This window comes from Dipodomys merriami, unplaced genomic scaffold (genome assembly GCF_024711535.1).
Source record: "Dipodomys merriami isolate MVZ:Mamm:240054 unplaced genomic scaffold, mDipMer1.0.p SCAF_271, whole genome shotgun sequence".
Lineage (NCBI taxonomy): Eukaryota > Metazoa > Chordata > Mammalia > Rodentia > Heteromyidae > Dipodomys > Dipodomys merriami.
The window spans coordinates 1,082,792-1,095,583 of record NW_027204171.1 but is presented as its reverse complement, the minus strand read 5'-3'; the positions used below and the strand labels follow the sequence as shown (position 1 = coordinate 1,095,583).

Sequence of the window (12,792 nt, the reverse complement as noted above, 5' to 3'; positions counted from 1 at the left end):
TCACTTCTGGCTTTTTCTGCTTATGAGGTACTGAGGAATCGAACCCAGGGCTTCATGCACGCGAGGCAAGCGCTCTACCACTAAGCTACATTCCCACCCTGAAAATGTGCATTTTTAATCATCAGCCTGACATCTAATCATTTAGAGTTTGAAAATCCCAGTGGGGCTGGTGATGTAGCCTAGTGTTAGAGGAAGTGTTGACCTAGCATCCATTAGGTCCCAGGTTTTTATCCCCACCACCATAAACCAAAACAAACTCAGTGTGTTGATGCAGTGAGATTTCTGGAATAGTTTCTAGAGAATAGTCAGCTGAATCGGTGAAGTTTTGACATACTTTCACATCACCTTCAACACTTACTCATTAATGATTCCATTAGAGATAAATATAGTAAGTATTTTATTTCCCCCAAAGTAACATCTTGTCTTCATCCCTTTTTCAGGATCTGACTGGGATCGAGTCTATGGATCAGTGTCGGCATACCTTGGAACAGCATAACTGGAACATAGAGGTACACTAGGATTCATTCGAAGCTCATTTATTTTTCCTCTGCTCTGATAAAAGAATGAAATAGATTTTTTTCCCCATGACATATCTTTCAGCATTATGACTCCTTAGGTTTTAAAAATACTAGTATGAGAAATACAGAAGATGTGAAAATTTATGAAAATGCAGGACAAGTCTGATCCAAACTGTTTAATATAGTGCCTCCCTGTTTTCTTTTTTTAATAAAATATGGAACACCTCATGAGTTTGCCCATCATCCTTGCATCAAGGTTATGCTAATCTTTGTATAATTCCAATTTTAGGATATCTGCTACTGAAGTGAACACCCTTGTGTTTTCTTTTTCTTTCTTTCTTTCTTTTTTTTTTTTCCTTTTTCTTTTATTTTTTGTCAGTTGTGGAGCTTGAACTCTGGGCCTGGGCGCTGTCCCTGTGCTCTTCAGCTCAAGGCTAGCACTCTACCACTTGAGCCACTGTGCCCACGTTGGGCTTTTTCTGTGTATGTGGTGCTGAGGAATCAAACCCAGGGCCTCATGTGTGCAAGGAAAGCACTCTACCACTGAGCCACCTTCCTAGCACTCTTGTGTTTTCTTAATGGCTGTTTGGAAATTTTTCTTTTGGTTTTTAATATTTAGGAGTGTGTGTGTGTCTGTGTGTGTGTGTGTTAGTTGGAGTTTGAATGTTGTCTCTAGCTTTTTTGCTCAAGTCTAGTGCTCTTCCACTTGAGCCATACCTCTATGTCTGGCTTTGGATGTTTAATTGGAGATGAGAGTTTTATGAACCTTCCTGAGTGGATAGACTTTGAATTTTAATCCTCAGATCTCAGCCTCCTAAGTAGCTAGGATTATGGTCACGAGCCCCCAATGCTTGACTAATATTTAATTTTATCTAGAGCCTTAACAAGAGGCTTTTTACTGAATATTTTTGAGTTTATTCTTTGGGGGTTTCCTGGTAGTCTTTATTATCTTGCCACTCTATGTTTGTTTGTTTGTCAGTCCTGGGGCTTGAACTCATGGCCCGGGTGCTGTCCCTGAGCCTCTTTGTGCCCAAGGCTAGTCCTCTACCACTTGAACCACAGAACCGCTTGTGGCATTTTTGAGTAGTTTATTGGAGATAAGAGTCTCTTTGGACAGTGGTCCTCAGATCTCCTGAGTTGCTAGAATTACAGGCATAAGCCACTGGCGCCAGGCCTTTGTTTCTGCTTTTAGTAAGTGTTCTGCTCTCATGACCGCATCACTTCCCAAAGCTCCTGTTTCCCAACAACATAGCATTGGTTATAGATTTTTTTTTTTCTTGGTCCGTCGTGGGGCTTGAACTCTGTACCTGGGTGCTGTCCCTCAGATCTTCAGCTCAAGGCCAGTGTTCTACCCCTTGAGCCACAGTACCACTTCCAGTTTTCTTGTGGTTTATTGGAGATAAGAGTCTCATGGACTTTCCTGCCCGGCCTGGCTTTGAACCGTGGTCCTCAGGTCTCAGCCTCCTGAGTAGCTAGGATGATAGGTGTGAGCCACCAGCGCCCGGCAGATTATTTGCTTTTGAGAACAGGGTGTCATTATGTAGCTCAGACTGCCATGGGACTTACGAGGTCGGCGAGGCTGGCCTCAGGTTGGGGATCTTCCTGTCTTGGCCTCAGTTTAACATTGATTTGTAAAACTTCCTTGTTGAATCATAGGAAAATGGGCGCGGGTGGGGGGCTTCCTGAAATGAGTGAGATCACAAAGTTAAAAGCCAGCTATTAAGTTCAGAGGACTCCTGGCCCTCTCAAAGGCCAGCAACTCCCAAGTTCTGAGGGTTTCAAAAGCCACCCTCAGGATCATGGTTCACTAGAACTCACTGGCAGCTTTACATTCACGGCTGTAGTAGGCGATAGGGAAACGATGCAGTAGAGTGGAGTCTCCACTGTCCTCAGACATATAGCTGGCACACTGGTCTCTTATAGAGCCCTCCCGCCCCAGCTCTGTGACACTGTGCTTAACCTGTTGCTAACCAGAGACTGGTGCTTGAGCTCGAGTATCCTAAGGTTTTTTATTGGTTGTGGGGCTTGAGCTCTGGGCCTGGGCGCTGTCCCTCAGCTCTTCAGCTCAAGGCTAGTGCTCTACCACTTGAGCCACAGCACCACTTCCGGCTTTTTCTGCTTATGTGGTACTGAGGAATTGAACCCTGGGCCTCATGCATGCAAGGCAAGCGCTCTACCACTGAGCCACCTTCCCAGCCCTGTCCCTGAGCTCTTTTGTTCAAAGCTAGGGCTCTACCACTTGAGCCACATCTCTACTTCTGGCTCTTTTTGGTGGTTAATTAGAGATAAGAGTCTCACAGACTTTTCTGCCTGGGCTGGCTTTGAACCTTGCTCTTCAGATCTCAGCTTTCTGAGTAACTAGGATCATAGGCATGAGCCACCAGTGCCCAGTATATCTTGAGTTTTTTTTTTGTTTTTTTTTAAGCCCGGCGCACCGGGGGGGCCACTACCGGCTTCACACTGTCTACAGGCTGTATCCTGAGATTTTATTGGGGTTCATTCCATAGGCAAGATTGATAGTGATTCATTTGGCTTCCTATGTGTTTGACTCAGTCTCCAAGTTGACTATTACCAAGTCACTCGAAGTTCCCATTCTAAATCACGTAGCTGGTCTTTCTGGCATGGCCGTCTTCATCCTATGCCTTTTGGGTCAAGCAGCTCCAACTGTAATCCAGGAACAAAAAAGGCATCCAAATTGGCCATGAATAGGATATTTTGCAGAGGCTAAGGTCAGGCGTTTCTTTGGGTCTGGTCAGATTTTTTTTACTGTACTGAGCCAGACAGTCATTTTGAAGGGCAAAGTTGAAAAGAGAATGAGTTTTGCTTTAAATGAATGTTAGTGGTGTGTAGGAGGTGCGTTAGAATTTTTATGTGTGCACATCTCATTAAAGTTTCAAATTAACTCAGAGCTATTATTGTTCTTTTATTTTGCATATGAGGAACCTAAAGCTCACATGGTGAATGACTTTTCTGGGCAATGGAGCTAGGTAGAATTCTGAGCTACATTTCTGGATTTTTTTTTAGGTGTGTGTCTGCCAGTCCTAGGTGTTGAACTCGGGGCCTGGGTGCTCTCCGTGATCATTTTTTTTTTTGCTCAAGGCTAGTGCTTTTTGGACTCTCCTGCTCTAACTAGCTTGGAACCACAGTCCTCAGATCTCAGCTTCCTAAGAAGCTGTGGTGACAGGTGTGAGCCTGGCACCTGGCTTAGACCTACAATTCTTCGTAAGCCCTCTATCAGCCATCAATCATCAGGTCTGTTTCAGAGCAATTCCATGACCACTGTCCACATTTTGTCTCTGGACTGCTTTTTTTTTTTTTTTTTTTTTTTTGTTAGTCATGGGGCTTGAACTCAGGGACTGGTTACTGTCTCTGAGCTTTTTTGCTCAAGGCTAGAGCATCTACCACTTTGAGCCACAGCTCCACCTCTGGTGTTCTGGTGGTTCATTGGAGATAAGAGTCTCATGGACTTTCCAACCTGGGCTGGCTTTGAACCATGATCCTCAAATCTCAGCCTCTTGAGTATCTGGTGGCCTAAGCCACCAGCACTTGGCTGGACTGGGTTTTTTTTTTTTGTTGTTGTTGTTGTTCAACAAAGGACATCGTTTCCAGCACCCTAAGTAGTATACTCCCTGTGAATAAAAGCAGCATACTTGTGTAACTGTTGCTTCCAGACAAGTTCCCTGCTCTGTTCTACAAAAACAAGTTCACTGCTCTACTCTACAACGTGTGAATTCTCATTGCCTCTGATAAAGGAGCTTGAAAGGTCTGTGCAAATACACCTGTCAGTTTACCTTTGTGTAAAGCTCACCTTGTTTGGAGACACTGAGCAGTAGTACCTGCATCCCTTCTGGATTGATGTGAACATCACTGAAAATCTTACTCTTGTTTTCCCTCTCAGGCTGCTGTACAGGACAGACTGAACGAGCAAGAGGGAGTACCCAGTGTTTTCAACCCTCCTCCATCCCGACCCCTTCAGGTTAATACAGCTGACCACAGGATCTACAGCTATGTTGTCTCAAGACCACAACCAAGGGCAAGTTGTTTTGTAGCTGGAATTTCCCACTTTTTATTTTATAAGCTTATTCACCTGGGGGGAGGGGGTTGTATTGATCTCTGTATGATACGATCAAGAGAGATACTCAGAATGTAAATCTGCTAGCTAGGCCTGGGTGGACCCCTTGGTAGACTTAGTGTTTATATCAGTTTCCCTTGATTTCTTAATAAATTGTTATAGAAACCTTTTCTGTTCTTTGCTAGTTATTTGGAGAGTGTTTTCTGTGCCTTGTTTTGAGTACGTGGACAGTTTCATTTCTTTACATATCAAAATATATGATATATGTTTAATAGAGGGCCCCTCATTTCCGCCCCCCGCTCCCCCCCCCCCCAACTTTGCTAGTACTAAGGTTTGAACTTAGGGGCCTTGTTCTCTCACTTAAGCCATGCCTCCAGTCTGGCATTTTGCTAGTTAATTGGAGATGGATTCTCAAGGACTTCTCTGCCCAAGCTGATTTCAAATCCTAGTCCTCTGGACCTCAGCTTCCTGAGGAGCTAAGATTATAGACCTGAGCTACTGAGTCCAGCTAAAGCTCCTATTTTTAATAAGAATCTGTTGACTTTGCTTCAGTTTACTTAGTTTTAGCTATTTCTCTCTCTCTCTCTTCTCTCTCTCTTTCTCAGTATATTACTTGCACAAGTAATATAACAAGTAGGGGGGGGGTTCATTGTGTCATTTCCATATGCATGTACAATGTATTCCACCAAACTCTTCTGTCACTCTCCCTTTTCCTATACCTCTTCTAAAACAATGTCAGTGGGTTTTGTTGTTCTCTGTTCATATATGCAAGTGAAATATCCATCCTTGCTCACATTCTCCATTCACTGTCCCACTTAGGAGGAAGCCTGTGGTGCTTTCCTGTCTTTCTTTTCTTTTCTTTTTTCTATTTATTTATTTATTTATTTTATTTTATTTATTTATTTTATTTTATTTTATTTTTTGGGTCCAGTCATGGGGCCTGGGCGCTGTCCCTCAGCTCTTCAGCTCAAGGCTAGCGCTCTACCTCTTGAGCCACAGCGCCACTTCCAGATTTTTTTCTACCACTGAGCCACCTTCCCAGCCCTCCCTGAGCTTCTTTTGCTCAAGGCTAGCACTCTACTACTTGAGCCACTGTGCCACTTCCTGGCTTTTTTCTGTGTATGTAGTCCTGAGGAATCGAACCCAGGGCTTCACATATGCAGGGCAAGCGCTCTACCATTGAGCCACATTCCCAGCCCTGAATTGTTTTCTCTTTTCCTGTCCCCTCAACCCTCTATTGATGAACGGCTTTCAGAGATTCCTTATGCCATCTTCATACGTGAGTGCAGTTCTTATTGTAACTTACCCACTATCATTGTTTTTTTTTCCTCTCCCCTTACTCCTACTACCCTCAACAGTTAGAAGTGTGTGTGTGTGTGTGTGTGTGTGTGTGTGTGTGTGTGTGTGTGTGTGTGTGTGTGTGTGTCAATACATACATGTCCATAGATGTATATCTGGCTTTCACAAATGAGCAAGAAGCATGCAATATTTCCCTTTTTAAATTTGGCTTTTCTTGCTTTAGCATACTCTCCAAGCAGTTGTAGCTATGTTTGAGGAAGTACCTAGAGCCCTTTTGGGGTCTTATATGATGTTAGTCTTGAAGGCCTGATAGCAAAGAGGTGGTTTGCTTAAATTTAATATCATAGCACATTAGTAACAATGATATTTTGCCATTGGGCATCTAGAAATGAGGAAAGAGCTAGTCTGTTTTTCCTCTTTTTTGGGGGGAAAGGGGGTGCCAGTACTGGGGCTTGAACTCAGGGCCTGGGTGCTTTCTTTAGCTGTTTTTGCTCAAGGCTGGTGCTCTTAGCCATTTGAATCATAACTACAGCTCCATATCTGGCATTTTGGTAGTTATTGGAGATAAGGGTCTCATGGACTTTTCCTGCCTATGCTGACTTTGAACTGTGATCCTTAGATCTCAGCCTCCTGAGTCGCTAGGGTTACGGATATGAACTGCCAGTGCCCTGATTTTTATTTTTTTATTTAAAAATTTTTTTTTGCCAGTTGTGGGGCTTGAACTCTGGGCCTGCGCACTGTCCCTCAGCTCTTCAGCTCAAGGCTAATAATACCCTACTACTTGAGCCACAGCACCACTTCTGGCTTTTTTCTGCTTATGTAGTGCTGAGGAATCGAACCCAGGACCGCATGCATACAAGGCAAGCACTCTACCACTGAGCCACCTTCCCAGCCTTTCTTTTTTTTTAAGTTAGAGTTTCACTGGTTAGCTTAGGTAGGTTCAGATTCTCAACCCTTTAGCCCTAGACTCCTTATTTTAAATTTAGTTTTTTACAGTTAAAGAAATCAGACATATACACTGATAATGAATGCTAAAGATGTTGGACTTTATCTTTCTTAATCCTTGGAGTTATACTCACCTCTTATGCTTATATTTAGAATCCTAAGGGGATATTCCTTTAACTTTGGTGCAGTTAGAATTTACTCCATCATCTTGCTTTTTTTGTGTGTGGAGTATTTGATATTTGAAAAATGGAGTTAAAGCTCAGGCTGGACAGTCAGTCGTTTGAATCCAACGTAGTGAGATCCCTTCTCCAAATAAATAACCCAATTACACAATTCATTAAAAATGGAGTTTTAAGTACAGTAATCCACCTTTGTTTTTGGAGCATATGTTCTGATATCCCCACTAATGGCTGAAGCTACCAGTGGCACCAAACCTTGACTGCCTTTCCCTCCTAAGCAAGAACTGCAACTTTCACAGTTTGAGGTGCAGCAGGAAAACCAGCATACATTTCTTTTTTCTTCCTCATGATCTCATGAATAAAAGATTGTTCTTCTTGTAGGTCTTAGCAACTTCAGCATAATTTTTTTTTCCTTAAGGTGAGAACTTTCCTTTTTTTCACTTAAAGGACTTTTCTTTGCATCTTATAATTGCCAATATCATCATCGTTCTTATTTCCTGGGTCCATTATTACTTAGTAGGTTACTTAAGCACAATAGGGTACTGATAATCAAAATAGCTACTGTTGCATTGTGACCACTGAGCAGGTATCTTGGAGGGAATGCTGGACATCCTGGAAAGAAAGAATCAGGATGGTACAGATTTCATCATACTACTCAGCACAGTGTGGATTTTAAAACTCATGAATTGTTTATATTGGGAATTTTCCATTGAGTATGATCAGGCTTTTGATTGACTGTCGGTAACTGGAACTGAAGGTCAAGGGACAGAAGGGCTGCTACAATTGTTTGGGGTTTTCTGAAGTAAAAAAAGCTACAGATTTCTGGAGCAGGTCTATAACCCAGGGAGGGCTTCTGTAGGTACCTGGTACTTGCTTTTGGGTTTGACTTAGTGTTTGAGGCCCTGATGTCAGCTTCCTGGAGCTTTCTAGAGCTCCTCGTCATGGCTACAGAGAGGTCTCAGGTTAACACAATATGACATCTAAGTGGCACTGTGGAAATCAGAGAGCCTAAGTACAAATGATTTAGTAAGTGTTAATAATGTGTGTTACTCATAAGATTAGCTGCTATGTAGTATATTTACTGCTTTTATGCAAAAATTTCCAAGGTAATATTAATGGTTACCTTTTTTGCTATTTCTATGTGTGTAGTATTTTAATGCATAAGGGTAAAAAGAAGAGGATGCATGTTTATTATTTGGGGAGATGAACTTGCAATTGAACTTAACCATGAATAGAAGTAGCTGCAGCAAAAGTGTCAAAGGAGATTTAACACAAATGATGTGAAAGGGGAAAAAAAGATAATATTAGATGAAATGATATTGAAGGCAATAAGAACATTTAAGGTTGAAATGTCCAGGAAGAGGGAACTGTTGATCAGAGGGAGAAATCACAGGAAAGAATGCAAAAGCCTGAATAAAAGCTGAACTAGTTACTTGATGAAGTATTAGAGATTGAGAAAATGGGGTCTCTAACTTTGTTTTTGGAATTTCAGGGGCTGCTTGGATGGGGTTATTACTTGATAATGCTTCCATTCCGGTTTACCTATTACACGATACTTGATATATTTAGGTATGTACCTCTGCATTTATGTATCAATAGCAAGAGTAGACTTTGGAGCTGAAACATAACCAGAATAATTTTTAATATTCTACTAGTTTTGCCTTGCCAGTTTGTCATCATACTGAATATTCTTCCTGTACTGTCTTTTACTATAGTATGAAAAATAATTTAAATTGTTCAAGCATAGTGGCAGATTTTATAAATGAAATTGTTTTTAAATTAATCTTGCTTATTTGCAAATATACTATCAATCCACACCGGTCACTGTAATCTCAGCTGCTTAGGAGATAGACCTGGTGAGGATCATGGTTCAAGGTCAGCTCAAGCAAAGTGTTTGTGACATCCCATTTCGGCCAATAGCCTGGACATGGTGATGCCCACCTGTCATCCCAGCTGTGGTAGGAACATCAGTAAGAGGATCGCAGTCTGCTGGCTTAGGCAAAAAGTGAGACCCTATCTCAGAAATACAAGGGCTAGACAAGCTGGGCACCAGTGGCTAGTACCTGTAATGCTAACTATTCAGGAAGCTGAAATCTGCGGATTACACTTTGAAACCAGCCAGGGCAGGGGAAGTCCTAAGACTCTTATCCCCAGTTAATACCCCCTGCCAAAAAAAAAAAATTCCCAAATTGGAACTGTGGCTCAAGTGGTAGAGTGCTAGCCTGAAACAAAAAAGCTCAGGGATAGCTCTTAGGCCCTGAGTTCAAGCCCCAGGACCAGTGCATAAAACAACCACCAAAAGACCCAGGGCTGGACATGTAGCTCAAGTTGTAGGGCTCCTCCCTGGTAAGCACAACTGCGTTCAGACCCCAATTCAACCACCCCCCCAAAAAAAAATCAATCTGCCCATATGTATTGGTCTCCCCACTATTCCCCCCACCATATTTATTGTCTCTCCACCCCTTAGTTCAGGGGTGGGGAATCCTCAGTGCAACTGCAGGCAGGACTGGACATCCAGCAAATCCAAGAGCTTTTCCATAGCGAGACAAACCTCAGTAGCAGCTAACATCATGCACCAGTTAGCCCTTGGCAGGGAAAGGCCCCCTGGCCCTGTCCTAGGTGGTTAATCTCCACTCCCTTTTGTTTCTAACCACCCTCTTCTAACCTCATGCTTCAGGAACTGATACTCCAAAACCTCTTCGCTCTCTGACCACTCAGAATCCCAACTCAGTCTCTTGCTGTGAGGGTACCCACTTAGCTCTAGGTTTCTCCCATTGTAGTCACATGGACACTGTTTTGCATATTTCCCTTTGCCCTGGCAACCCGTTGGTTGCTGGTGCTGGAACCCAGCTCCTCCGTGTACCATTCAAAGAACTCCTCATTGGATCTACAGGGTCCAACAACAATACTGAGTAGAACCTGACTTCCTGGCGATCAGACTTGAGGTGTCCTATCTAGAGCTACACTTCAGCTTTTTGGGAAACTAAAATGTTTCGAGCATCTAGGCCAGCAGATAGAGCTTGACATGACATGTGATCTGTACCTTGCATACAGTGCAGCTTGTGTACAATCCTTGCAGATTCTGGGGTGGCTTTTTGGGTCGTACAGAGAAGACCTAGCTAGGTCTTGAGGAATTGCCTTGCTCCTGGTTGTTTTGGGGGACTGCGTGCTTAGTGGCTTCCTGGCTTCAGCAAAGCCACATCGCAGTGACCTGCTCCATACTCTTTCCATCCATGTTTTATTTAACTACTGGGCACATCAGAACCTTTAAAACCATAGTGAAGTCTAATTTGACATCTCTGTCTTAGATGACGCTGATCATAGGAATATACTGCAGTTAGAAACAAACGTTAGAAGTTTTTGTCTACTTCCTAAGGTTAAAGAGAAAATTCTGACATAGTTAATGTCAGAGAAAGTAGTCAAAATATTGGTCTTTTCAGGAATTGCTAACTACCTTCCCATGCATATAACTTCTTGTATTTTGTGTTAATTTGCTCTGGATGTTTGTGTCAGTGAATTGGGGTTGATTATTACTCAGGAGAAATTCAAGTGTAATTGTCTATACATGGGGAATTTGTGAAGAATTGGCTCAAGATTTAGCAGAGAAAGTATACTGGTTTATTTACCCTTTCTGTGCTGAGATGTCTTCAAGTAAATGAATTCTGTTTGCTTTCCTTGGGAAGTTATGCATGGCATGTGTTACTAATTTTAATGTAGCTGTATCATCAGGCCACATGTTCCATGTTCTGTAGCACATTGGCCTCTACCCCCTTGCCCTCTGGGGAAACCCAAAGCGTAAAGAAATGGACGATGCTAGACACACAGGATAGGGTGAGCTTGCTAGGAATCTATGTCAACTTTGGAGTAGCTAATGGTTCTCCAAACCTGCCAAGTATCTCCTCAGTCTGTTTTTAACTTCCTCCATTCATGCAGTCAGCCAGTCAGCCATCAAAAATAAATTATTTTTCAATTGTGGAATTTGAATTCAGGGCTTGGGTGCTCTCTGTCCTTAAGCTTTTTTTTGGGGGGGGGGGGCGGGGGTCCAGTCGTGGGGCCTGAACTCTGGGCCTGGGCACTGTCCCTCAGCTCTTCAACTCAAGGCTAGTGCTCTACCACTTGAGCCACAGCACCACTTCCGGCTTTTTTCTTTTTGCTTATGTGGTACTGAGGAATTGAACCCAGGGCCTCAAGGCATGCAAGGCAAGTGCTCTACCACTGAGCCAACTTCCCAGCCCCTCCTTAAGCTTTTTTGCTCAAAGTTAATTCTCTACCACTTTGAGCCACAGCACCACTTCTGGTTTTCTGGGGGTTCATTGGAGATAAGAGCCTCACAGACTTTTCTGCCCAGGCTGGCTTCAAACCGTGATCCTCAGGTCTCAGCCTCCTGAGTAGCCAGGATGACAGGCTTGAGCCACTGATGCTTGGCTAGAAAGCAAAACTTACCTGCCACTTGAAAGAACAAGTAACTTGTGATTGTAAATTTGTGTGTGAAGTGCCCCTATTCATAATTTGAATACTTTGGGAGCATGAACTAAACATTGAAAATCTCAAGAAGTCAGAAAGGGGAGTGAGAGGAACTTCCAGAAATAGATCTGTGCTGTGGGGCGGCCCTGGCCAGTAGTACTTCCTGTGAGGACAGACAGGTTCTGCTCCATGTTGCCCCCGTGCAAATTACTGTGGAGCACTTGCTGCAGTATGGCGAGTGACTAAGGTACCAGATGTTTAAGTTTACAAGACCAGGCACTGGGGGCTCATGCCAGAAACCCTAGCTACTCTAGAGGCTGAAATCTGAGGATCATGTTTCAAAGCCAGCCCTGGCAGGAAAGTCCATGAGACTCTTACCTGTTAACCCACCAACAAGCCAGAGTGGAGCTATGGCTCAAGTGGTAGAGTGCTAGCCTTGAGCAAATTAAAAAAAAAAAAAAGCTCAGGGACAGTGTACAGGCCCTGAGTTCAAGACCCAGTGTTTACATACACACAAAAGACATTTAATCAATTAATTTAGAATATTCACAATTGGCTAGTGTCTGCCCATGATCTTCCTTTCCCAGCCCTTCTGGCCCTCAGTTTTTCTGTGGAAAGACTGGAGGATTTGTGTAGGCCAGTGTTGGAATTTATAATCCTAGTAGTTTGCGTTCTTCTCGAGCAGCCCATGGAGCTTTGTGGCTCTTAAGCCAGACTTTGCTCTCAGGCTTGATGATCCACTACACAGTCTGGCTCTTTGCGGCCGTGTCGCATGGGCTCTGTTGACAGCGCCTGTATATACAAACTGGCCCGCTCCATATGCACTACAGTAAGCCAATTCATGTGATATTTATTCCTTCCTCCCCAGGTTTGCTCTTCGTTTTATACGGCCTGACCCTCGCAGCCGGGTCACTGACCCCGTTGGGGACATTGTTTCATTTATGCACTCTTTTGAAGAGAAATATGGGAGGGCACACCCTGTCTTCTACCAGGGAACGTACAGCCAGGTCAGTGCCACGAACCATATAGATGCCAACTTAACAATCTGAGTCTGTCCTCAAAGAAGAGCAGACGCTAGCCCTCATCGCTGTCATTCTTTTACTCAAAACCCTGCTTAGCTCTTCACTGCTTACAGCAATGAACAAGAGGCCAGACTTTCCTTGCTGTACTTGCCAGTCTTCCTCTAAATTCTGTTCTGCCCACTTGGTTCCTTCACTCTTGGTCCTACCTCAGAGCCTTTGGCTGGTGTGTGTCCCTCCCCCTGGAATGCCTTTCTTCCCCATTTTGCCCGGTGAGAACTTTGCCCATTCTTTAA

General features: G+C 43.4%; 1 protein-coding gene and 1 non-coding gene across 3 annotated transcripts in view; one reads left to right on the top strand and one right to left on the bottom strand.

The window, feature by feature from the left end:
• Faf2 (Fas associated factor family member 2) overlaps positions 1-12,792 on the top strand; it is a 45,335-nt gene that overhangs the window by 21,874 nt on the left and 10,669 nt on the right. For both annotated transcript variants that reach the window (XM_070036516.1, XM_070036517.1), the window contains exons 2-5: positions 441-509; positions 4,417-4,551; positions 8,506-8,582; positions 12,346-12,484. In XM_070036516.1, coding sequence (XP_069892617.1) covers positions 441-509; positions 4,417-4,551; positions 8,506-8,582; positions 12,346-12,484 — 420 coding nt within the window. The remainder of the gene's footprint in view (positions 1-440; positions 510-4,416; positions 4,552-8,505; positions 8,583-12,345; positions 12,485-12,792) is intronic.
• On the bottom strand, positions 728-831 carry LOC138837616 (U6 spliceosomal RNA). The gene has a single exon (XR_011375360.1). It is a non-coding gene; the product is annotated as a U6 spliceosomal RNA (small nuclear RNA).